General features: G+C 48.2%; 1 protein-coding gene across 9 annotated transcripts in view; it reads left to right on the top strand.

Moving 5' to 3' along the window:
- Nucleotides 1-27,157, top strand: part of CLSTN2 (calsyntenin 2) — a 631,223-nt gene that overhangs the window by 509,910 nt on the left and 94,156 nt on the right. For all 9 annotated transcript variants that reach the window (XM_073899332.1, XM_073899377.1, XM_025881463.2 and 6 more), the window contains 3 exons: nt 1,957-2,142; nt 11,259-11,507; nt 15,890-16,011. In XM_073899332.1, coding sequence (XP_073755433.1) covers nt 1,957-2,142; nt 11,259-11,507; nt 15,890-16,011 — 557 coding nt within the window. The remainder of the gene's footprint in view (nt 1-1,956; nt 2,143-11,258; nt 11,508-15,889; nt 16,012-27,157) is intronic.

Genomic DNA, 27,157 nt, shown 5'->3' with positions numbered 1-27,157 from the left:
TCTTTCACATGAAGTCCCTCCCATCCAAATATCGTCCAGTGGTAAGTTCCTGGTGACCAACCTCACTGGGTGCGGTCTCTGCTCATGGCCTGCCCTGAGAAAACCCCAAAGGGGTGGCTGGCTGACGTGAGGGTTCAGACCTAAACCCAGATTCCATGGTTATCTGGAACATGGCAGGGTTGCAGTGCAGGGAACACTGTCCCCTAGGACTGAACATCTCCTTCCTCTCTTAGAACAACACTGATTGAGGCCCTACCACATGCCATGCACACACGGAGGCCCTCAGTCCTCACCCCAACGCTGTAAGGTCCCTCTTTTATTGATGAGGTGCCTGAGGCTTGGAGACCTTCATTAGCCTGCCCAAGAACTCCCTGACCAGACAGAGTCAAGCCAAGATCGCTGGGCATCTGCTTCAAACCTGCTTCACTGAGGCTTCCCATGCACATTTATACTTGACATGCAGACCTCAGCTCAGACAGGAACTCGCTCCATCTAAACAGCCCCTCTCTGTCACCACTTTTCCTTTTCGAGGCTCACCCTCTCAGACAGGACAGCACAGGCTGCCCCCCAAGCCACCCGCACCCCCGTGCCAGCTCCGCAAGGCGGGAAACTTTCCCACCTCCTTCACTGCTGTATCCTCGATGCTCCGAACAGAGCCTTGCACATGGAAACCCTGAGCACACGGCTGCTCAGTGGACAAAGGCATCTGGCCCCTGCACTGGAATTGCTCAAGATGGCAGCCAGTGGCCCACTGAGCACTTGCAAAGAACACTGAGCTACGAAAGCCAGACTTTCCCCGTTTCTCATAGGCGAGAGCAAGCAATTTCGTAGATTTTTATTTCTGCTTCAGCAAAAGGATAACCTCCTAGCAAGGTTCTATGTGACAAACATTTGGGATTCATCAACTGCTAGTATCCATACGTCACATTCCTTGATTCTACCCAGCAGTCTGACTGAGGGTTGTACAGACCTCTCAGACGTGCGTCCTCACACAGTGTGGTGCGCTCAGTGCTGTCAGCAAGCGCTGTGACCGGTCACGATGAGCGTTGCCTCGACTCTCCCCTGCTTTTCAATTGCTGCTGTGGTTGTTCCAGTCAATCCATGTGTACACGCCCTATTGGTGTTTATTTTCATTGACTGCTCTATTTTATATGGTGCCATTTTGATTGTGGTTTTGTTCCTCTCGAACGCTTTATCATCTCCAAATTATTTTTCCACTAAAAAAAAGAAGTGGTAAACCCATAGGCCCTACTTAAATGAGTCACAGTCCTGAATGCTTGAGAAAGAATCCTGCGCCCCACTTCATGACCCCAAGTAACCCTGAACTACCATGCTCTCTTGTTTTGCGACAGGATGTACGCGTTCCTAAAAATCACCCCACTGGGCAAAATGGGGGTAATGGGGCGAGCAGCATAACACTCAAGAATGTCATCACTGATACATAAGAAAGAGAGAAAGAAAAAAAAAATTAGCACGGTTTTACACAGGTTAAATGGTTAAGAAATAGAGAAGTCCTACAGTGAATCTGGCACCTCACCTTGAAGAGACCGGGTGTTTGCCCGTAGCAGAGGACAGGGGAGGGCTGCAGCTGGGGCAGTACTGTGATGGGGGGCTGGCGGTGGTGCTTTCTGAATGGAAGGCATGCTGTCACTGCGGGGGCAGGTGGATGTGGCTCATAACGTACAGTGGACTGCATGGCAGCTAGATTTTGAGGTGTGTACACGTGCGTGTTTTGTATCTTCCTACCTGGTTCGGCTCAGTTGGATGCTGTTTTCTGCCTTCCCCTAGTGTTTCTCAGGAAGGAAATCTTGCATAAGCAAATGTGAAATTTCCCTTATCCTCACACCGTTCCCCAATATATCAATTATGTTGGAACAGATGCACATTTTCAGAACAAGTGTTATGGCGGAACTGGCCAATCCCTGATTGACTTTCATCTTTTCCTTGTTGATTCAGACTGGACCAAGAGGATTGAGTATCAGCCTGGCTCAGGGAGCGTGCCGCTTTTCCCCAGCATCCACCTGGAGACGTGCGACGGGGCCGTGTCCTCCATCCAGATCACCACGGAGCTGCAGACCAATTACATCGGGAAGGGCTGCGACCGGGAGACCTACTCTGAGAGATCTCTTCAGAAATTATGCGGTAGGTTTCTCCCTGTTGGGATTGTTTTTAATTAATTGCTTTTAAATGATCCATATAAAGCGTATCTTATGTTAGGAAAGAATGAGTCCCTCCCAACCGCATCGGCATCTGTAACTCCTGGATGAATATTGAGTTTACTTATTACGGTTAAAGAGCTTTTTTTTTTTGCTGGGCAGAGCAAGATGGCAGAGGAGTAGGAGACCTGGATTTCGTCTGGTCTTATTACAGTTAAAGAGTCAGAGCTAGGAAACAAGGCCCAGAGAGGTGCTACACAAGGAAAGAGCTTCACAAAGCACCGACTGGGTGTACCTGCCATACTCTTCACATGCATCAGTTTGTTTAACTCTCTCATCTTCATTGTCAGGAGGCTGTTATTCATCCCATTTTAAAGACGGAAAATTTGAGGCCCAGAGAGAAAAAAAAAAAATGGCTGGTTCAAGACCCTAGTTAGAAGGTGGAGGAGTTGAAGTCACTTCTACCTGAATGCAGGCAGTTGAGCTCAGCAGCTGTGAAGGCAGGCCAGGCCGTGGCAGCTAGAATGTCAGTCTCTCAAGTCAGCCTGCAGAGTGCTCCACATACTGGGATTGGTCCCCTGTGTGTGGCAAGCCAAACCGTTGAGGTGTCGATGGGCCTTGGGGTAAGGTGGACCACATACGTTTCATTGCTTTCTCATTCTCTCCAAGAGTATTCAGGAACTCACATCTGGGTCCCCAGCTATGCTGTGGGGAGCTTCGAAAAGAGCTTACTCTTTGACTAGTCCTGTATTGGGGGGTAACTCCATCTCCACAAGAGGAAAAGGAGCCTCTTGAACACAGTGCATTTCCTGAGCACCATCCACTCCTGGTGGGCCCTCCACGACTATGGCTGGGGCGGTTTTCCTCCCTCACCATTGCTGTGCATGCGTGTGTGCGCGCACACGCACGCACGCACGCGCGCACGTGCGCGCACACACACACACACACACACACACACACACACACACACACACGCTGCTCTTGCCCAAGGAATCAGGTGAAAATTTTAGAAGTAAATGTGAAGTGGACCCTACTTGGGCCATGTCCCATTTGTCATGTCACCAGGCTGTCAGGAAGGCCTGTGGGGACACAGGCTTCTCCAAAGCAATGCAGTAGGTTGGGGAGAACACTACAACTTCAGGACTCCAGACAGCCCCCGCAAAAATGGATGTCAGGGGCCTCTGGCGCTCTCCTTCATTCGTGTGCAAGAAGCCATCTCCGACGACATCTTACTGTGAATGAACATGCCATTTCGCTCCCCGCGCACCTGGATTATAAGTCAACTCGACCCCACACCACCGTGGGTTACAGTCATTTCCTAAACTCCTCCGGGTGAGAAGGAGATGATGGAATCAGGTTGTTAAAGATCAGATGGGCCCAAGGGCACACACTTGTGATTTGCTTTTGAATGTTGCTGGGGAGAGATGAGATAGGGAGAGGGAGAAGGATTTTTTTCTGAGGGAAGAAACTTTAGAGCAAAATTGCATCTGGTTGTTAACACCGCTCATTCCTTCTGGGCTGCCGGCGTCACCTTGCAGGAAGGCAGGTAATTCAGTGAGGAAAGCAGCTTTCCCCCAAGAGGTGAGCTTACCTGGTTCCAGGAGACACCCTTTACGGGGAGGGGGGGGGTCTCTGTGTCTTTCTGGTGACATTCCTGGTAGGGGTGCCCACCGCACTGTGGGGACTCTGTACGAGTAAGCTGACGGGCAGGGCCACTCCTGCCTCCGTGTCAGGAGTCTGAATCTTGAATTCCATGGAGGGAGAGAGCTCAGGAAAAAAAGGGCGGAAGCAAATGAATGGAACCCAGAGGTGCGTCCGGTGCTGGAGTGGGCTTCAGAAGGAGGCAGCCCATCAGGCCGCGTGCCCCCTTCGAGGGAGATGCAGGCTGGATGGCTTCCAAAACAGAGTCTGGGTTATAATTCCTCCTCCTGTGGGGCGGCTTAGGTTCAGGACAAGCTTCCATGTGTTTTCAGTGGATGGTAAACAAATTGCTCGCAGGCTTTCCCAACTAGGGAATGGCCATGACACTTTCAGCATCAACAGCCAGGCACTTTTCATCTTCCAAATCTTCATTGACTTTGGATGGAAACAGCGAGACCAATTAGGATGTTATTGCCATGGTCTAAGCAAGAGATAATGAGTTCTGAACCAGGAGAGTGGCAGTAGGAATGCATTTAAGACGGCTTTAGGAGGCAAAATCAGCAAGCTAATCAATGATGGATTAGCTGTCAGGAGTGAGAAGGAAGGAATCTAAGATGACTCAAGTGTAAGCATCTAACTGGACAAGGATGCCACCGACCAGAAGTGGGAATCCAGGCACGGGCACACTTAGGGACTACAAGCACCGGTGCCCGGGGACATCCGGGTGTGGGGGTCCAACGCCTGCCTGACTCTGGACGCGTTCTGAGGACCTGCCTCCACCCTGCCGATCCATTGTTGTAGCCAGTTTCTTCCCGATGCTCCGCCTCTTCTGGGCCGGGACACCTCCTTTGTCCCTGTGCCTGGCCGGCTCTCATCCCTAAATCTTTGCTCATGATTTCTTCCCACCAGAATCTCTCCCTGCTTTGCTATTCCAAACCTTTCCCTTCAGCAGTATTCTCCTGGCCTTTGTACACCAGGGAGGCTATCCTGCGGGTGCTTCCTGCATGCCTTTGAGTTCCGGTATCTCTTCTGTGATACCATAGCTATGCAGTGACCCAGGCAGGGGTGTCTCTGTGGAGGGGCATTTTGCGTGTCTGGTCACTGCCCACCTGCTTTCTCTTCTTGCAACGCCGGTTCCATTAGGAGCAGACAAGAGCTAGTTCCAAGCCCGTGGTCAGGAAGGACGTGACAGGTGCAGCCGCTTTTGAAATAGCCTCTCTGGGCCCACACTGAGATGCCTGCATTCTGCCTTGAAACAAAAACAATGCAGGACCCTGAACCCAGGTCCCCTTGAGCTTGTAGAACACAGCCTCAGATGGCCTGCCACTAGCCTCACTCTACCTAAAGCCAGGCTTCTTGGAGAAGTTGGGCAAACTGCCGATCACTTCCTCTGAATTCAGAGATTCAAGATGAAGGGCTCTGGCGTCTCAGGCCCAGCCCTTCCAGAAGTGAAGTGTCACAGAATTGCCTTGAGTGTGAAATGCCCCATGAGGCCCTGAGGAAGACCTCTTGGCCAAATTAAATTTGACATTACTGACAGCCCCAGGAAGGGCCCACTTCGATGCCCCTAAGTCACCACATATGACAGTAAATAGAAAAGCAGTCCGTGATGCACATGCCTTTCCTATCGTGGAGGCCAGGGGCTGTTCCTCCTCGGGATCACAGGGCTCCTGGCAGCTGGCTCGCTGCTCCACACACGCTGCCCGGGGCAGCTCTTTTGTGTGTGGGGTCAGGATCTATGAGGGCACGTCCTGTTGAAGGAAAGGCCACAGAATGAGAGCATGCTATTAAACCAAGCAGCTGATCCGTCAGAGCATTCCAGATCACCAGACGTTAAGTTGTGCTCAGGATATATGCACTTGTGAGCCCTGGAGATTTCCATAGATGATTTGTTCATTCATTCATTCGGTCATTCATGTATTTATTAATTCAACAAATATTTGTTGAGTGTCCAAATGCTGCAATTCTTGAGGTTAGTAAGACCGCTTGACAATGCAGTCTTCTGGGGAAGACATGTTTAAAAAAAAAGTTAAGATCGTGGTTTTCTACTACATCATGAAGCTTGACAGAGCTCATCCTCATTCCGAATCACAAGCAGAGGTATTTGTACCCCTAGAATCACTCAAGTCCTGGAAGTTATCAGCAGCTTCTCCAAGATGCCTCTGCAAGGCTGGAGCTTCCAGGCTTGAGTGTGGGTCCCCTAGACTCTTGGAGACCAGAAGGGGGCCTATTGCTTTAAGGAAAATTGGCGCAAACCTATCAGGACTCAGATTAAATCCTTAATCATAAGGCTTAAGCACAGGGCTTTTTATCTTGATGAAGTCCCAATAGTTCATTTTTGCCCTTGCTTCTTTTGCCTTTGGCGATGTTTCTAGGAAGAAGTTGCTGCGGCTGAGGTCAAAGAGGCTGCTGCCTGTGTTCTACTCTAGGATTTTGATGGATTCCTGTCTCACATTTAGGTCTTCCATCCATTTGGAGTCTATTTTTGTGTGTGGTGTAAGGAAATGGTCCAGTTTCATTCTTCTGCATGTGGCTGTCCAATTTTCCCAACACCATTTGTGGAAGAGACTTTTTTCCATTGGACATTCTTTCCTGCTTTGTCGAAGATGAGTTGACCATAGAGTTGAGGGTCCATTTCTGGGCTCTCTATTCTGTTCCATTGATCTATGTGTCTGTTTCTGTGCCAGCACCATACTGTCTTGATGATGGCAGCTTTGTAATAGAGCTGGAAGTCCGGAATTGGGATGCCGCCAGCTTTGCTTTTCTTTTTCAATATTCCTCTGGCTATTCAGGGTCTCTTCTGGTTCCATACAAATTTTAGGATTATTTGTTCCATTTCTTTGAAAAAAGTGGATGGTATTTTGATGGAGATTGCATTGAATGTGTAGATTGCTCTGGGTAGCATAGACATTTTCACAATATTTGTTCTTCCAATCCACGAGCATGGAACGTTTTTCCATTTCTTTGTGTCTTCCTCAGTTTCCTTCATGAGTATTCTATAGTTTTCTGAGTACAGATCCTTTGCCTCTTTGGTTAGATTTATTCCTAGGTATCTTATGGTTTTGGGTGCAATTGTAAATGGGAACGACTCCTTAATTTCTCTTTCTTCTGTCTTGTTGTTGGTGTATAGGAATGCCACTGATTTCTGTGCATTGATTTTATATCCTGCCACTTTACTGAATTCCTGTATGAGTTCTAGCAGTTTTGGGGTGGAGTCTTTTGGGTTTTCCACATAAAGTAGCATATCATCTGCAAAGAGTGAGAGTTTGACTTCTTTTCTGCCAATTCGGATGCCTAACAAACAGCCTTTATGTAGAGCACTGTGTATCTCACGTACATGGAAAAGACACGTGGAGAACCACAAACTGGCTCTTAAAGCTTCTGCCCTGGGGGGCGCCTGGGGGGCTCAGTCGGTTAAAGCTTCTGCCCTGAAATGACATGTCATTTGCACTCACATTTTATTGATCAGAGCAAGTCACATGGCTAAGTGACATCAGTGGGTCAGAGAAACACATGGAGAACAGAATGCATTCCTCCAACATGCAGTCCTAGTGCAGCGTTTGTCAAGAGGGCCTCCCTGTCCTCCCCTGACACTCTTTGCCACTGACATCGTCCACCCACCAAAGGTTAAAGATTTTCTACTGGGTCCCTAAAGGTAGGGCCAACTTCTGTTTGGTTCATTGCTGCCTTCTCCCCACAGTGCCTGACATAACCTAGACGTTACATAAAGATTTATGGAGATAACAAGGAGTTGACATTGCAGTTGTGAGAGTGCCCCACGGAATGAGGCCTGTGTCTTTGGTTACAACGGCCCCTCTCCCCTGAGGCCCTCCCACTCATTCTTGCCCTGTGGTAGACCGTAAGGAGGCGCGACCTGAGGCTCCGTGTCAGTCACTGTTGCCACAGGCTCACCTCGAAGTGCTAAGGACACTATGCCCTGACCGAAGTCATCCAGAGCTGAATGCAAACCCTGCAGTTAAGTTCAGTGCCCTCAGGCTCCATTGATGCGTTCACACTACAGTGTATCCTGAAATCTGCCTCATTCACTCCATCTTTATCTACTTGCTGACTCAGAGAGGCCTCCCCACGCTAGGGCTCGGGGACCTTGAATCACACCTCAACTCTGGTTTCAAGCTCCCCCCACTCAAGCTACAACTGCTATGCACCAGACCAGCGTGGACTCTAAGCAGCCTGATGGGTCCCAGAGACCTTCGCAGAGATTCCCAAGGAGCTTCTTAAATCCACCCTGTGTGCAGATGATGCTGTGCCATCTTTGCAAGTGATGGGTCCTGTTTACCCACAGCTTTCCATGAGATCCCTTGAGGAGAGGAGAGAGAGGAACTTTGGGAGAAAGTAAATCTCTCTCAGTTTGTTTAAGTGCACGGAGAAATGAAATACAAGCTGCTAAGCTGGGGAAGTCTGCACCATCTGGTTCCTTACAGCTTGATGCTTCCTGGTAGGCAACATCTGTGGGTTAGGCAGGGTGGCCTGCCACTCCTTTCACCACGGAATCAAGGAAGTCTGCATCAGTGGCCTTACCAGGGCACATGCTGTCTTCAATGTGCCTCTCTGCAGACAGCCACCTGTGTGGGGAGGTGGGATCCCAGGGGACTGTGCTGTGTGCTTGGCAAGACACCATATTGTATGGTAGAATGAACATTAGCTGGGAATCTGAGAGCTGGGCCTGCCTCTAGCTAGCGCAGGGGCTGTGTGACCTTGGTCAAGTCGTTTCCCTTCTCTGGGCTTTGTTTTCCAATTGTAAAAAGGGGAGGAGGTTACAAGATTTCCCTCCAGTTTCACTGAGGTGGTGCCGTGGGAGGCATTAGGCTTTGGAGCCGGAAAGCCCTGCAGATGGGCCCGCTCACTAGCTGGTTGTGATCCTGGGCTCACTGAGCCTAGGTTCTTACTTGTAGACTGGAATCACAATAGTATTTACCACATAGAGGAGTAACGGAGAAAAAACACTGTAGTACTTAATTCAGGTCTGGTGCTCAGTGCCCCAAAACCTGTTGATAGGAAAATACTAGCAATGGTATTGGTGGCAAAGCTGGCGCGCACCTTTGCTCCGGCTCTGCTAGACCACATTGGCTTCCCTGGCCTGAGCCGGAAGTCAGGAGCCCTGAGTACTCAGCCTGCACCCGTCTGGCCCCCTGAAACTTCAGGAACTGACACTCTGAGTGTGCCAGTTACCCGTCTGTCTACGAACTGGAGACAGAGCCTGGCATCAGAGCCAACTTACCTACGGGTCAAAGAAGCAGTTGCCATTTTGCATTATTCTGGGGGTTCTAAGACAATGAATTTGCTCCAAAAGACCACATATCTTCCACTCCTAAACCAGCCCCACATCTCTACCTGCTACCGCCTAGATACACTTATGTCTTTCAGACACCTTTGGAGGGTGATTGCCCCCTAAGGCTTTGTTAGTCATTAAAATATTCATGTGAATCAACTTATGAGATAAATAAAATGGATACCAGACAAGGCTGCAGGGCCATGGGATGAGAACAAGTAAATACTGAGGAGAGGGGTGGGGCCCGGACATGAGGCTGCCTGGGCAGGCACACCTGAGCATCGGGTAGATGGCTAGAAGTACCTCATGGAGGCGCCGGGTGGGAGAAAGGGCAGTTATAAATGTTAATGGAGTGCCTGCTGTGTGTCAGGCCTGGCACCAACTCCCAAGCCCTAGGAAATACACATGTAAATGATGCAGCCAGCACCATCCCCACATCCCCCTTGATAAGCATCAGCTGCAGGGCGATCATGAATTGGCAGATCGGAATCTCCCGCCCTCTCAGACGCCACAGTTCCTGGAGGCCTCTCCCAGGGCGAGCCTCTCACAGCTAAACACAGCAACGGGCTCTAAGGATACCTGTTTCTCACATAGCATAAATTTCTATTGCAAACCGATGGGTGCTGAACCCTAGACTTGATGATCTGCTCCAAGACTAGAGGGAAAACTGGCTGGTTAAGCGTTTTCAGAGAGGTATATTCATTTCCAATATGGCACCTTCCCGAAGGATTCTCAAGGGTCATTTTAACTGTGGATGTTTGTGGTAGCTGACTTTGGAACCCAAACCTTAGGTGAGATGAGACTCTGATATACAGAATTGAGAAGTCCAGTGATCTTTGACAAAGATCAGGTAACGCACACAACTACTGTCCATTAAACCCATCAGCCTCTGTGACTGCCTGGCCAGTACGGTCCCGGGAAAGCACTGACTCCCCGCACCAGGAACACCTTAGACTCCCTGACTCTTATTCCCTGACAATATCAGCAAGCCCTGGCCCTCATCCTTCCCTAAAGAGCCAAGTCCTTCTCCTCTGCTGGCAGCAGAGATCTTCAGCGGGAAGTCAGTGGGTCCCCTCAGCTGAGGCATCCAGTCTTCTCTGCAAGGCTGGCCTCTCCTGCCCACCTGAGCTCTGCCCTCCACAAAGCTGCTGGTGTGACCTTCCTAAGATACAAATCTACCTGTGACACTCCCCCTGCTTCAGGTTTAGTGCTCGTGTCTTAGCCTGGAATCATAGTGGTAGCAAAAATAATAATCATCATAAGGATAAAGTCACAGGTAACATGGAGTGAGTATTCGCCACATGGCCGGCATGCTGCTCAGGCTCTTATGCAGGCTCTCATTCAGTCCTCACAACCCACTGGGAAGGGAGATACCATGGCAGGAGCTGGAGAGGCAGAAAGGCTAAGGGACGTGCTCACAGTCACAAGGCTAGCAAGTTGTGTTGCAAGGCATCAAATTCAAGTTTGAGGACTTCTGAACCCATGTTTTCTCGACCTCTGTACCATCTGGCCTAAACATAATGCTTGTAAAAAAAAAAAAAAAAAAAAAAAAGTGTGGTGAGTACAAAGTGGCTCACACTCCTTCCCATGGCATCAGGACCTAGAACTTTCCCCAGTCACAGCCCTGATCACACTGCATCATTGCTGTCTGTGCACTTGTTGGCTCTGAGCTACCCCAGGTCAGGGACTGTGCTGATTCACGTTTACATCACCAGTGCCTAACAGGGGTCTTGGCACATGGTCAGCGCTCAATAAATGGCTCATAGGTTAATGGATGGATGAATGCATGAATGAATTCACTGATCCACATCAAACTCTGGCCTTCTCCAGGAACCTTCCCTGCTTAAAAAAGACCCCCCCCCATTCTCGTTTCCCGAAATCCCTCCAGCACCTTTTCCTTGTATAGTAGTTCATTGCACCTTATCTTGTCACATGCAACATTTTTGTCTGTAAGTTACTGATGTCTTCACCTCTGCAGACCATAAGGAACTCAGGGGGAGGGATGGCATTTGGCCCTTCTTTTCCTGAGTCACCTCACTGAGGGTTGGCTCAGCTCTCTAAGCAACTACACTGAGTAGTTCATCCTGACCCAGGAGCAGAAAATAGAAGGCGAGGACACCCAACTCCGTGAGGAATAACCCTTTGTTCTTTCTGGCCCCCATGCCCCGCAGGAGCCTCCTCTGGTATCATCGACCTCATGCCGTCCCCCAGCGCTGCCACCAACTGGACAGCAGGGCTCCTGGTGGATAGCAGCGAGATGATCTTCAAGTTTGATGGCAGACAAGGGGCCAAGATCCCTGATGGGATTGTGCCCAAGAACCTGACAGACCAGTTCACCATCACCATGTGGATGAAACACGGCCCCAGCCCTGGTGTGAGAGCCGAGAAGGAAACCATCCTCTGCAACTCAGATAAGACTGGTGAGTCTGCCCGTTATATCCCGGCTGGTTAGGCAGGGACACCGCCACCGACGATGTGGGAGGAAAGCCAGAGCATGATGGCGTCCTGGGAACCTATTCTCGTCTCCGGTTTCCTGGCTGCTGATTTTCTGGGCTGGAGGTAGAGCAGGACCAGGAGAGGGGGGAAAGTAGAGGCACAGACACAAAAATGCAAAAGCTGGGACTAGTGCTTTTCAAACCAGGTTCTTTGGAACCCCAGCCTCCCCAGAAGTAACTTAAGGCTGCTGCATACGAGGTGGGAGTTGGGGGGCGGGGAGACTTCATTCTTCCTTCAAAGCAGCAACACCTTTGCTCTATTATATGTAAGTAAGACTTCCAAAAGTTTATTTTCAATGAAAGGGTCATATAAGAAGTACAGTCTGTGTTAGATATTACTGTTCTAGACAGTTTCTCAGATCTCTACAAACAATTTTAGGAAAGCATTATTGTGTTTCCCATTTTAAGGATAAGGAAACATCCCTGAGAGGTTAATAACCATCCCAAGTTGCTTAGCCAGTAAGGATCAGAACCGAAATGTAAGCTCAGATCCAGCTAACTCCAATCCTGTGCACTGGTCACCACATCCCACACGCGTGCACACACACACACATGCACGCACACACGCACACACACATACACACAAATATTCGGATATCCTATGCAAATTTTACAACTCTATCTTAAAGTATAATTCCACAATTTCCTATTTCAAGCACTGCTTTTGTTAAAATACCCAAAACAAATAATAGCCCCCGCAGAAGCCGCAATGAGAAGGCAGGATAGAGTGGCGGACTGCTCAGCCTCTGCCGCTGGACACCAAGGTTCATTTCCCAGCCTTGCCACTCCAAGGTGTGGCCTTTGGGGAGTTGCTAATCTCTCTGAGCTTCAGATCCCTCGTATGTAAAGTGGGGGAAATACACATGAAATAATGTATGAAATCACTCAGCATCAGATATAAAATCAGTGCTCAATTTATTTACTTGATGGTGTTACTATCAATAAAACTTCTGGTTTTATTCCACATTATGCTACTCCCGGGACCCCACATTTGCTGTTTTAATCACACCTTACAGTACGCGTTAGCATATTTCTAGATGTAGAAACTGAGACAGAGTTGCCTGGCTGTCATTAGTCATAAAGTAAGTCTGTGTCGGATCGGTTATGCCAAGGATGCGTTTTTCTGGGACCTTCATGCAGGAAGGACCTCGCAGACATGCATGAGATCACACTGAGGTTTGGGACAGGGTTCAGAGCTCAGCGCACGATCCCAGGAATCACCCTGCAGCTTGGTCCTTGCAGTGCCTGGCAGGGCGCTCCCCTCACGATCCAGAAGCCAGCATCAATGAGACAACAGCTTAGGACCATATATACCAAGGCAAAGCGGTGCGGGCTGGGGTTTGCCGCCACACACAGAGTCCTTTCTGAAATGTATCAAATACCCTGGCAGGCAGGTCACACAGATATCAATGTTCTTGCTTACAGAGGAGGAAGTTTAACTATGAAAGGTTGAAAGACTGGCCCAAGGGAACGCAGCCGATTACCCAGAGTAACAGGACGGGACCTGGTCCTTGGGCCTGAGTTCCAGGCCTGTGCTCTGGGACCAGTGGTGCTCAACCTTGCTATACAGCAGAAAAACCTGGCACCTTCATAAAAATGCAAAGATGCCAGGGCCCCACCCCAGCACAGGAAGTCAGTTTCTAGAGGATTCTTTGGTGCAGACGTGGCTGAACATGCTGCCTTAAATGATGATGCCTCGTTGTCATCAGAGCAGTCTACCCCACGGGCATGTCAGCACCTGGAGTCAGCATGACCTGGCACTCCTCCGCCTTGGCCTCAGCTCAGAGCAACACTTTACAGGCAGCTCAGCACTGGCACGAAGAAGATAAGGAAGCTTCCTCTAACTACTTTGACTTAAAAAAAAAAAAAATCTTTAAGTACCTGCTTGCCCTAAATTTAAAAACTATCAGGAATAAACTAGAGCTTTATTAGGCTTTTATATATCAGAAACATTTTCTCAAGACATGTTTATATCAGAAAACCTGAAAAACACAGAAAAATATAAAGGAGACTACACAAATCCCCTAAAACCCTAATACCTAAAGATATTTCCTGATTACATTTGGCATATTTCATTACCAAATAAAATCTTATTTCCATGTATATATATACGTGGAATGTCCTTACAATTTTCACTATTTTTATAATACATGTGATACCAGTATGTTCCCTGTTTCTTTTATGTAACATCTACAGATCATTTCTCTTCATGATAAAATATTCTTTAAAGATATGAATTATATAACAATTCAAAATTCTGTCATGGGGCTTTATTATTTCATTTAACTGGCTTCTTTTTGTTAAATATTTAGCTGCCACAAAGAACACCAAAGGTCATGAAAAGAAATGAAGCGGATTTCTGAGTGTACCATGTCTCTAGCCCACTAAAGAACCCAGTGACCTCAGTGTGGACGGTGACTCCAGGAATCCAGACAAACAGAGGGAGAGGGAGGGAGAAATTTCCTAGGCTGGAAGATGCTCCAGACCTCCATTCGTTCTTCTCATTCCACTTCCTCACCCACAAACACTCCTGACTCCAAATAAAAATAAAGGGGGAAAAGTCCTTCTTTCTATGTTTTTCTGACAGTAGACAATAGATAATGGAAATCAGCTGAACAACTGTGAGGGGAATAAGAAATATTGAGTAAAATCCCCATAATCAGGCCGGGGCATTTTATCAGTCCAAAGGCCGAGTGGCCACCCAGACGTTAGCCTAGGCCAACCCTGCCACACTGGCAACTGCTTTGTACAAACTTCCGCGTTGTATCAGTTAAGATGCTTTCAGTTATAAGAAATAGGAAATACAGATCAAACTGATATCAGATGATCAAAGAAATCAAAATAATAAAGGAAATGTAGAGTTCTTGTAACTGAAAATGTCAGTCAGAGCTATGACAGCTTCAGGCAAAGTGTGATCAAGGGCTTGGCCCTTTTCTCTGCAATTTCTCAGATCTGCCTCCATATATGTATTGATTTCATGTTAGCAAACAGGGCTGCAGCTGCCCCATGCCTCCCAGTTACATCCTACAACTTCTAGAGAGAGAGAGTGTCTTCCTGCTTGCTTTCTGATAAAAGAGAGTTCTTTTTTGGAACCACTCAGAAAAGCTCCCGCATCACTAGCTTGAACCGAGTCACTTCCCTGACAGAAGCACTGGCTGGGAGAAGGGCCTACGTGGCCTGACTTGGGCCTGGGTCCCGAACCAGTCACCGTGGCAGGGAAACCAACCTAGCCGAGGCCGAGGAGTGGGAATGGTATTGATTCCTCACACGCAAACCTCAGGGTTTATACAGGATGTACAAGAATCCATCTCATTACCCTAGTCCCATGATTCATTAGGACAATCTAGCATCCCTGTCATGACACAAGGCTAAAAAAATTCTCTCAGAATCATCCAAAGGTACAACTCCACCCAAAGTCTGTCTGACTCTAGGGCCCACGTTCTTTCTACCACAACAGGTCACCCACCCATCCATCTGTCATTTATGGAGCATGCGCCTCATAGTAGATTTCGGTGTATGCTACTATGTAGTATATGATGTTGAGTTCTCTGAGTATTGGTCAAACAACAGCTCCTCCCCTCCCAGTGGCTATTTTCTTGTGGCTGCCGGACGTCATGACTGGGATCCATGATGCGAGATTTCCTAAGCAGAAAAGGAAGTCTTTATATCAGAGGAGGAAAACATCCCATCCGTTGTGTATGGGGAGAGGGGTATTTATTCATTGCTTTGGAAAGACACGGAACTATGACTAATGCTGAAAAAATCAATGTGTCCCCTCCTCCTAGCAGCTACATATGAAGCCGCTTCCCCTAACTGCACACAATAAGGTAGAGAAGGAGACATGTTCTGTGGTCACCATTGTCAAGCCTGAAGAAATGAAACAGAAGCCCAGCACTCTAGGAGAAACCAGTTGTGTTAAAGAAGCCCGGGGTAGCTGACGTGATTGTCGGAGAGCCCCCATAGCCTTCCCAGAAGTATTTGTACAAAAACAAACAAACAAGCGAAACTCAACCTACATAAGCTTTATCCTGGGCCTCATGCAGTATCTGAGTATACGTTAGGTTGGTATCTCAAGTCCAAATGGCTTCTCTGCAGAAGTTTCGCTTTCTTGACTCTTCGTCTTCCGTTTCAGTGAGTTCACCGTGTGTGTTCTAGAACATTCATTAGATCTGATTGTAAAAGGGGAAACTGGAATGCCCATTCCTTCCCCCTTTGAGGGTGTGCTCAGTGATGTAGCGGGAAGATCCCTCTGGCAGCGACGGATGCAGGGATTCCTTAAGCACTCAACTCCTTTCTGTGCTTTGCAGAAATGAACCGGCATCACTACGCCTTGTACGTGCACAACTGCCGCCTCGTCTTTCTCTTGCGCAAGGACTTCGACCAGGCCGACACCTTCCGCCCTGCTGAGTTCCACTGGAAGCTGGACCAGGTATGGCACTCAGCTCACCCCTCACCCCTCACCCCTCACCCCAGCACCCCCTTTGCGGGGGTGGTAGGTGTGCTTCAGTGATAGTAGCAGTGAGGAGGCACCTCAAAGTTGTGCTCGCTTGCTGAGTTTGGGAAAATCAGCTCGGGGAGACACACAGCATCTTCAAGTCAAGAGAAAAACTGCTGCCGTAAGCCTCGCTGGAGGGGGGAGGGCCACACTTCCCCGCTGGGACCCCCCAGCAGGTGCTGGACCTGCGCACGCGTATCTGGTCCATTTGCTCCCCGTTGGGCTCCTGGGCTGCTGGTCCTCTTGGTTCCCAGGCCCAGTCTGTGATCTCTGTTAGCACATGTTTATACCCTAAGCGCCGTACCTCCTTTGTGATGTTCTCTTATCTCCTTCGGGTGACGGTGCAGCCTTGCTTTTGGTGACACAGGTTGAGAACAAGGGACCCAAGGACCTTGAAGTAAACAGTGACGTGGCACACTGTGAGCCGCGCGCGTTCTTTCCTGAAGTGCAAAACCTGTGACTCACTCCAGAGCCTCCTGCCTGTGATCACAAGGGCCACTGTGTCATCCTTGTCAATGACAAATGAAGTGTCTGGTTGGAGGGAAAAGCTTTGAAGCGTCTGTCTCCAAGGGCCATGCAGGGCTGAGATTGTGGAGGAGGCGGTCACTCCCTTGGGGGGCTGTGCCATTGAGGAAGGTTCTGGACAGCAAGCCTAGCACTGGCCTTCACTTAGACTTGAACTGGGGGGCAGAGGGGAGGGCACACATGAATTTTTAAAAATGGTTTTAAACTATCAAGGGCGAGAATGCCGGCAGACAGGGAAGGGGACTGTGGAACGGGTCAGCTTAATGAAGCAGACGAGATGATGCTCATTCCGTGGTCTTACTATCTGGCACCCCACCCATATCCCGAGCGCTTCTGGGGACCTCAGGCTTCCTTTCTTCCCCTAAAGCCCACTGTGTGTGCTGCCTGCATCACCTTGTCTAGGGCTGAATGTTCCAGAATCCTTCCCCTTCTCTCTCTTTCTTATGGGCATCTACCCAGGCCCTGGGTATGGCTAGTTTCGGAGAGTGCTACTGGGAAGCATTCCAGAAGGAACTCATTTACATTGAGATGAGAATGATAGCTGCCCCCTTTCAGCCACACAGAAGCACAGACATATGCTTTTTAAAAGATAGATTCATTAACCTCAGGGAACCTCTCAGTGCTGGAACTTCAGGCAATGTGACAAGGTCAAGGATGCCAAGCTGATGGAAAGATGCTTGAGGAAGCCCAGTGGCAACTGCCTGATCTAGTCCCAATAAATCCCATCCTGCTGGAGCCTGGGGTTTTGCAAATATGGCATCTGGATTTAGTATATGTTCCTCTGAATTAGGAATTCTGGGTATTGTAGAAATTATGAAATCTTGACATTGCTTGTTTGATTTCCTAGCAACCTCTCAGCTACCTTCTAAAGTGCCATATGGCTTACATGGGATATATTTAAATACATAATACGAATTGAGATGAATTAAAATAAATTCCATATTGTGGAGGGTTTAATAAGAACATTGCTATACTGGCCAGGATGATTACAGATACCCTGCAGCGTTTTCTAAGATGGGATTGAGAAGTCCTGATACAGGCAAATGAAGTCACAGGGTTGGGAATTAAAAATAGGTGAGGAAGGAATTCTGGTTCTACAGATAAAGATAGAATGACTCGAGGAATTCTGAAGTCTGGGCCCAAAGTGGTGCATTTAAGGAAGGGCTGAGGTTCACCAAACACCTTCCCGGTTCCTCGGATCTCATTCATCAGTGTCTGCTCTGTATCAGGCACACTGCCCCTGAGCGCTCTCTCACCTCTGCCCCCCTGGGCCTGCTCGGTGGTTGAAATGAGGCGGGGACCACAGTCCTGTGACCTGCCCAAGGTCACACAGTGAACCATGGCTGGACCTGCCCTATTTCATTGCGCTGTGCTGCTGCTTCAGTAAGCTTGCTAATTTAAAATGTTTTCACTTCTAAATTTTAAATATTTTTAATTTAGAGATCAGAATTGTCATTGAGATGCAAGTGTTTATAGTCTTGATGAAACTCCATGAAACTGTCAGATCTTCACTTTGCTTAAACCTTGTCTTCTTCCGGGCGCCTGGGTGGCTCAGTCGGTTAAACGACTGCCTTCGGCTCAGGTCATGATCCCGGAGTCCCGGGATCGAGTCTCGCATCGGGCTCCCTGCTCGGCGGGGAGTCTGCTTCTCCCTCTGACCCTCTTCCCTCTCGTGCTCTCTATCTCTCATTCTCTCTCTCTCTCAAATAAATAAATAAAATCTTAAAAAAAAAAAAACATTTAAAAAAAAAAACAACCTTGTCTTCTTCCTTGTCTCACTCAGCTGGGGCTGCCATAAGAGCTGGGGGCAGGGGGAGGGGGGAGCTTAGACAACAGACATGGATTTCCCACAGTTCTGGCCTGGGAAGTCCAAGATCAAGGTGCCAAGGTGCTTCACCTCCCCAGGGAGGGCCCTCTTTCGGGCCTGTAGACAGTCATCGTCTCACATGGCAGACAGAGAGAGAGAGAGGGAGAGGGAGAGAGCGAGCGAGCTCGGACACTGGAATACCTGTTCCTCTTCTTATAAGGCCCTATGGGATTAGGATTCCACCCTTATGACCTCCTTTAACCTTGGCCACCTCCTAAAGGCCCTTCTCTAAATACAGTCACACTGGGGGGTAGTGCTGCAATGTATGAATTTGGGGGGAGGGACACAATTCAGTCCATAGCATTCTTTACTAAAAAAAATTAACATTAAAAAAACTTAAGGGCTACTTACTGGTGATCAGAAACCCTAGCCCCTTGGAAAGGAGGCACAGTGGATGAGGTATAGGAAACCTCAACCACGCTCATATTAGCAATCCAGTGGTACATATAGACCCAGCCACAGACCTCTCTCTCCCTTATTCAGCTGTGTAGACAGAACCTTCCAGAAGTTTCTTGGATGTAAATCACTTGGTGTTCAGAATATACATACTTGATAGCATCTTCTCCCCCAGGAAGCCACCTTGGGTCACCCGCCCTGAGTGGCTTACCTCTCCCCAGTGCTCCCCAGACTCCATACAGAATTCCATCACGATGCTTACTTTACCCTAGTAAGCCATTTATCCCGCCTTTCTGCTCACTTTGCGCTGAGCTCCTGGGAGGTAGTATTGTGTCTTACTCTCTCCAGCTCCTCAGTGCATATTATAGCTCTGAGCACACAGTTGGTGCCCAGTAAATGTTTGCATAACAGCAAATGGATGTCAAGATCAAAACAAGGGAGAGATAACATGAGGGAGGGAGAGAGGGAAAGAGAAGAGAAAAATCCAGAGACCTTTTAAAACCTCCTGGTGATTAATTGATCTTTTGATTCATTTTATGCAGCATTTTAAAATTCTAAAATTTTACCATTTGGATCTCCAAGGCTGTTTGGCTTTTATCTTGATATTTAATTCCAAAGATTTTACTGTATTTGCCCAGTAGTGACTCTGTAATTATTGCAGAACTTTCTGGCCTGGGCCAGAAAGGACTCAAGCCAGTCTACTGACCCACCTTGGAGCTCCCAGAAGCATAATAAATGTTCTAATGCCTAATGGGGCTTCATCTAGTTCTTTAGTCAGCAGTTTAGGCTGAACACAAACTACGTGCCAGGCTCTGTTGCTCGGTACCGGGATCAGCTGCTGAAAACAGAAGCCCCTGCTCTCTATAGGTGTCCACGATCACGGGGCAAACACAGAAACAGTTTACATCATTATGTGCTGGGGCAGAAGGCGGGGGGCCAGGTGTGGGGAGTCTGTGGGAGCCCATTCTAGAGACACCTGACATGAACTTGGGAATAAGAGCCTGAAAAAGCCCCTGAGAGGGGACATTGTCTGAACAGAGCACCAAGGGCTCAGTGATGTGGAGCCAAAGCAGCCAAGATGGCAGAGGTGAGTAGGACGGCTGGCTTCAGGAGAAGTGTGGTAGACCGTAGGGATGGGGCAGAAGGAGATCGCTTTGGCAGGTATTAGGACCACGTTTAGAGGAGCAGAGTCAATTAAACCCCAAGAGGCTTTTCACATCATGTTATTGAGTTGGTACTTTATCCCCAAAAGAATGGACCATCATCGAAGAATTTTGTTATTCAAGGAGAATTTAAGGATGGGTAAATGTGAATAATGCAAGTATGACGTTCATAAAATGTATCAAATTTAAATATAGCTCAGGCCAGTGACAAGGGCTGCATTAGAACCAGGGTCCCCCCTTTCCTTTCTCTACGGCCAGGCCAGGAGCTCAAGCACTCGGCAGAGGCTGCTCATGCTCCCTGAATCCAGGGCATGATAAGCACGGAGCTCTTGAGGAGCGTGCCAGGGGAGGGAGGCAGTTGCCACAGAGGAGCTGTGTGCTTCCAGCAGCCCAGCCCCTTTGCCCCACACCTCAGAAAGCTGATGCCAGGGTGGACAGACTGTCAGGTAAGTCCACTATTGGGCCACTCCAGGAAATGTCCCTGACAATTCAGTGCACCTCACTAAAGGGATCCTAATGATGAGGAGAATGTCATTTTAATGGGATTTTTACTTATGATCTGCTAATGCAAATCCCTCGAGCCTGCAGCTAGTCATGTTGCAAACCCAGACAGGAGCAGAGAAGAATGCCCAACTGCCAGCTCACACAGGAAAGGTTTATTAATTTGCAGCCCCTCCCAGCTCTACCATTATTTGGATTTGGTTGACTCATTGTCACCAATTCTAATGATCTTCCCGTTGGACTTCTTGGTGCTTGGAGGGGAACCTGCTGTTGTTTCACAGCATGTTCCACTTACTGGAAGACACAGCTTGAGTGACGGCCTCAATCGACCAGCAAGAGGACAGGTGCCCCCAGCTCATGCAAGGAAAAAACAAATGCATCTCTGAAAAATTGCAGTTGAGCACAAGATGCAGGAGTGAGATTCATTCTGCTGGCCGTTGCTGTCTCTGTGCCAGAACTCGTAACCGTCACCAGAAAGGACATGGCCCTGCCCAGTTTGTGAACCCTTGAGAGCATTCTCCTGCAGGAGCCTGAACTCTAGTCATGAGGGGTGGGGAGAAAGAGGAAGATGCCTGGCTGGGCGAAGGTGGGTCCTTCCTGAAGACTCAGCCACCACACGGCTCCAGGCCATCTAAGAATCCAGGCCTGGGGCTGCCTTTCCAACTGTCCAGAAGTTGGAATCAGATTTTGATGTAAAACCTCCCCATGTTTAGTATTTTCTCATTTAAAACCACACATCATCAGACTCAATAAATGTTCTGCAATCTACCTTTATACTCTGGTCAACAGTTTGAGACTACCGAGTAAAAACAACAAAATGCTATGATTTTCACACAGGAAAACCACACCATAACATGTCTATTTGAGAGGTTTGGATCTTCTTAGATGAGGCCCACGTGTTCTTTGTAAGCCCCCTCCTGTTCTTCTAGCACCAGCCCCCCGCCGCCCCCCAAGGAGAAGAGTGCTGGGCTTCCAGTGGCAGGGGCAGGGGAGCATGGCCCCACACACCTTGGGGAAGGGGCAGGGGCGAGCGGGGCAGGAGCCCCCAGCCCCAGGCCCCTGGTGGTGGTCATCTCCCTTCCTCCTACACAAAGGAGACAGTAAGGCACAGGCCCGGGTCTCCCCAGAAACAATGCCAAGGCCGGGATTTGAGCCAAAGGCTCCCATTTGTCTTGGGCCGGAGCCTCTGCTGGTCAGAGCCTTTCTACTTGCATGGAATTCTGGAGCTCCTGCAAGAAGGTACAAGTGAATAAATCCTTCATTCCTAGTGAGGATGAATGTCAGAACGAAGCAGTCAGCTTGCCCACATCTGCTCTTCCAGCCACACTGGGAGTCAAATGGCTTAATTCAATCATTATTATAGCCAAGTGCCAAGGAGTTAATTGGAGAATGGTTTAGTCCAGTCCAGACCAGTCCTCTTAATGAGCAGAGTAATCGGGCTTTGTCAGCACTCCAGTTCCGCCACTGAAGACTAATTCTTGGATGCATTAGCCATGTTTTCTCTAATGCAGTGGCCGCCCACTCACCGTCCTGCCCACACACCAGCTTTCAGTGACACCTGTGTTCCTTCTGGAACATGTGTCCTAAACAGAGGGGGAAGAATGTCCAGAACCTCTTTTTTTTTTTCTCTCTCTCTCTTTTAGGCAGAATCCCAGATGACTTTTTCTAAGATGCCAACTTGCAAGGTTGTTCTGAATGAAAAACGGACGTGGAAAGGGTCACAAATACTCTCCCTTGTCTTTCTCTCTGTAATATATAAGGACCCCAGACAAGCCCCTTTTCCTAGAGTCCCTCTCCCTGCCTCTTCCCATCTTCTGGACTCTTGCGGACAGCTGGCTTCCATGGCATCATGGTGATGGCAGAGAAGGGTCTTCACATCCGCACTGGACACTCTTGGTCCTCTCGGGTTAGGACTATGCAGGGACTGGATTGTCTGCTCCCTGGAAAGGTGACTTCTGACACAGTTAGTGCATTTGTTCTGTTTTCTTTAGAGAGGGTGCAACATGCTGGCAGTTGCCACTGCAGCCCATTGCCTGAGCCACGTTCCCTCCCCTGGAAGCCCCCTTGGTGGCCTGGGTCCCTGCTTCACTGCTGACCCAGAGCAGCTCGTGCCATGACACCTCAGCTGGGCTCCGCAGCTCCCCTGTCGGCCGCTTGTGATGGACAGAATAATGGCTCCCAAAGATGTGCACCTCCTAATCCTTGAAACCTGTGAATATGTTATCCCCCATGACAAAAGGGTGATTAAATTAAAGATCCTGAAATAGGGGCATTGTCCGGATGGGTCTGATAAAGTCACAAGTGTTCTTACAGGAGGGAGACAGGAGGGTTAGAGTCAGAGAAGATGCAACAAAGGAAGCAGAGATCAGAGGGATGTGGGGCCTTGAGCCAAGGAGTGTAGCAGCCTCTCTGGGCTTAAAAAAAAAAGAGAGAGAGAGAGAGAGAAACAGATTCTGCTCTAGAGCCTCCAGAAGGAATGCAGCCCTGCCAATACCTTGATTTGAGCCCACTGACATTTGTTTCAGGCTTCTGAGACTTCTGACCTCCCAAACTGTAAGATAATGAATTTGTGCTGTTTTCAGTTACCACATCTGTGGTGATGTGTTCTAACAGCAAAGGGAAACCAGTACATCACTCATGAGCCTTGGGGAGGCCTAGAGCTGCCCCAGGCTCCTAGATGCAGCCACTTCCCAACTCCCCACAGCTTATTGAGGTGACCCTGGGCCGGGCTTTCCTGAGCCCTGCATGTGGTGCCTCTGTCCCCTAGTGTGGCCCTGGGAGGCTTAAGGTGCTGGCCCCCTCACCAGCCATGATAAGTGGAAAAGGTACCTTCTCTGCTTTCAGGGAAAAAGCACTGAGTCCTCTATGCTTGCTTCTGGAAATGCTAAAGCAAACTAGAAAATCCACTCTCTCTTGACAGAGCCTCCCTGGAAGCTGAGAGGTGACAAAGCTGATATACAGTGAGATTATCTGGATGGCACCTGTCCTGCCCCTGAGGCACAAGTCACCGGCTTCCCGGGAAGTCCCCCTCAAGCTCACCCCACCCCCACGGTGCCTTTCAGTGTTCTGCCCGAGGCTGTGCTCCGAGGCAAGAAGAGCCTCTTGGCTCCAGGGAGCACGGTCCAAAACCAGCCCTGGGAGCCCCCCTTGCCCCAGGGCACAGGTGCAGCAGGCCCGAAGGTGGCGAGCACTTGCAGACAGCTACCTGCTCTCTCATCAGGGGTCCCAGGGGAAGCAGGCCTCCCACTGCCACAGCCACCACCTCAACAAATGCCCCCTGTGTCCTGGCTTGCCCCCTTCCCTGACTCACCCTTCCCCCTTCTTCTTTCTTCCGCCCTGGAACCTCCTCCCAGATGAACTGTCTGCCCTACTCACCCCTGCAGCACAGGTAAAGTCTCTGATCTATAGACGGAAGTTAGTACACAGAGCCTGCTGTGAGCTCTGGGAGGAAGGGGATGTCTGCAGAGCTCCAGAGGCAGAAGCAGGACCAAACGGAGGAAGTTACCAAGAGACCAAAATAAAGTGCACAAGAGGGAGGGGGAGCAGTTTAGTGACGTACGGGTTAGTGTTGCCAAACGTTAGTGAATGGATTGTCTACCTAACCAACAGTGAGATCTGATGACAAGCCCATCATGCCATTTGTGTCTTATTGTGGACATAGGGTCCACAAACTCGCTGAGGGTTTTCATAGGCATTTATCAATATGTCCAGAGCCATGTGATCGAAGGGCTGATTTCTCAGGGCTTTCTTAGATTTCCATTATTACCCAAAGGATTTTCTTTACTTTTTCTTCTGAAGATCCTGTGCTAAGGGAGAAGCCTAACTCTTGTCAAATCCAGAGCTATAGGGATGTCATTCTCTTCTCTGCCACAATCTCACTGGCTTCCCCCACTCCCTCCTCTGGGCTGGAGGTAGAAGGCCATATAACTGTTAAATTTAAACTAATCGGGATGCCTCGGTGGCTCAGTCGGTTAAAGCGTCTGCCTTCAGCTCAGGTCATGATCCCAGGGTCCTGGGATCGAGTCCCACCTCGGGAATCCTTACTCATCAGGGAGCCTGCTTCTCCCTCTGCCTGCCGCTCCCCCTGATTGTGCACACTCGCTCTCTCTCCCTGACAAATGGATAAATAAAATCTTTAAAAAAGAAATAAATAATCAGATATTCTATGTGTTCTATACATTCCTCCCTTTGCTGGCAGACCTGGCTCTTCTCTGGCCTCTCTTCCCCCATTAGCAGCTGCTCAGCAATTCCTTTTGCTCCCATGAAATGATTATTTGTGTTCTGGCCTGTACATCTGCCCAGAGGCAATGATGCATTTTTTTCAGTAGACATCCTATAATGCGTATTTAAAGTCAATGTCTCTCATTCTACTGTTAAAAAGAAGGAAATAATGTCAACACAATTAAAAACGCCTAGTAAATCAAATCAGGCTTTCAATAATAAATTAAGGTGCTTGAGCCTTGGGGTGGTCCCATTTGGAAGCAGCATTAACTCGGTCACGAGCCTGGCTGCGCTGGGCTCCTATCTTTCCAGACCGCTTCAGGGACAGGTGCCAGTGGGAGGGGAGGGGGATTCCTCCTTGGATCCAACCCAAATGTCTGCATTCATTATAGGAGAGACATTTTTCTCTGTCATTTCCACACTATGGAAAAATAAGAAATTGACAAAGCTGAATGCTAATATAAAATAGCAAATTCTAATGCTAACCCCTCATTTAAGAGAAATGAGGTAAAAGTACTGGTCACTGCGAGGTCCCTATGTAGTGAGAAGGAGAACTGGAACCAGCATTACTTCACTGCCTACTTGTGCCAGGCACTTTCTTTTAATTCTAACAAAAATCTTGCAGTTCAGGCATAATACCCAGGATACGGATGAAGATTGGGAGACACAGCAGGTGCTTTCCACATCTCTTACCTAATACATGGAAAAACCTTAAATCTGATCTTAAAACGCACATACTCCAAGAAGGTAAAAGGCTCCATTATTGACTTGGAAGAGTTTGCAACTTGAGTGAATACCCAAGATGACGAGAATGAACCAATATCCATGCTGATACCTAAGTGTTGAAAACAGGGCATGGGTGTCCATCCAGGAGCACATTCTAAGCTCAGCTTAGGAGGAATCATGATTTAGCCTCTTTTAAAGTAAAGATCAGCTTGCTCCTGAGGCACAGTGAGGAGAGCGCTCTTCATCCCATAAAATAAGAGAAGCCAGTGGAGCTGACTTCTCAGGGAAGACCCTCCTCCGAGTAAGTCTTGCACAGCAATAACCCTGGAGGCCCAGTAGTGAAATTAATCTGCCCTACCTTCCCTGCTCTCTCCCAATCCCCTACAAGTCATCTGTTTCCATCTTTAATGTCTAAACATGCAAATATTGCTGCACTTACTGTTCATTAGTTAGCTAAAGAAGTGCCCTTTAATTATGCCTTTAAATAATGACCCTCCTCCATCACCTTGACAATCAGTGCATATTTAGAAGGAAGCAAGGCCTCATTATGAAACAGCTACTACATCCCTGGCTTATTTAGAAGATGCTAGGTTTTCTTGAGGCAAGAGAAATGGAAGTCTAAAGACAAATAAGCCTTGTGTTTGCATTAACACCTTGTAGCTTTAGGTGCGTATCACATGTGAGGGAAAGAGAGGAAACTAGCATTTTTGGAGAGGCCAATCCCTAAACTCCTTGATTTGCATGCATTAAATCTTACTGCATGGTTACTTTTGAAGTTATTTCTTATCTCAGTTTTATAGATACTGAAATCTGAAGCCCTGAAAGATGAAATAATTTTGCTTAAGGTATTGGACCAAGTCTACCATTCTCCAAAGCTCCATGTTCTTTTCCATTATGTGTTTATCTTGTTGAGAAGTATTTACAGAGCTTGGCAGAACTGGGTATCTTCCAGGTCTCCACTAGATTTCTCCATCTTTCCATCTTAGCAGAAACTCACAGGAATGTTTCCTTTCATACGATTCTCAGGCACAGGCAGATGGGACCACACGATGCATGCACCTATCTGCATGTCTCTGAAGAATAAAACAGAGTGAGTTATGGACAGGCAAGTCATTTCTACTGTGGACAATTACCTGTTTATCTTTCCAGACCATACTCAAGGCTCACATCTTTGATAAAGACTTTCCTATAACTTCCTCTCCCATAGAGAACTGACCTTACTTCCATGGAGGCCCCAGAATTTTCCCACAGCATTTTTCATACTTTATTACACTTATTTGTTTGTTGGTTCATTTCCTCCACTACACTAGGATATCATTCTTATTCACTTCTTTAATCTTTAACACAGTGTCTGACACAAATATGTGTTCAGTACATGCTTACTAAATTAAAAAAAAATGAGTCTTTATCTGTGGTTCCCAAACACTAGTCCATTGACCTATAAGCATCAGTTTGGTGATGTATCATCTGAAGAACATTGAAAAAAGCTTCCAGAAAAAAAAAAAAAAAACACAACAGTATGTCCTTTAACAGGTGAATTAATAAATAACCTATTGGGGGCGGAGCAAGATGGAGGAGGAGTAGGAGACCTGGATTTCGTCTGGTCTCAGGAATTCAGCTGGATAGGGATCAAACCATTCTGAACACCTACGAACTCAACAGGAGATCGAAGAAGAGAGTA

Source organism: Callorhinus ursinus, unplaced genomic scaffold (genome assembly GCF_003265705.2).
Source record: "Callorhinus ursinus isolate GAN/ISIS: 27379988/994484 unplaced genomic scaffold, GSC_fseal_2.0 scaffold1, whole genome shotgun sequence".
Lineage (NCBI taxonomy): Eukaryota > Metazoa > Chordata > Mammalia > Carnivora > Otariidae > Callorhinus > Callorhinus ursinus.
This window is presented reverse-complemented; position numbering and strand designations above follow the sequence as displayed.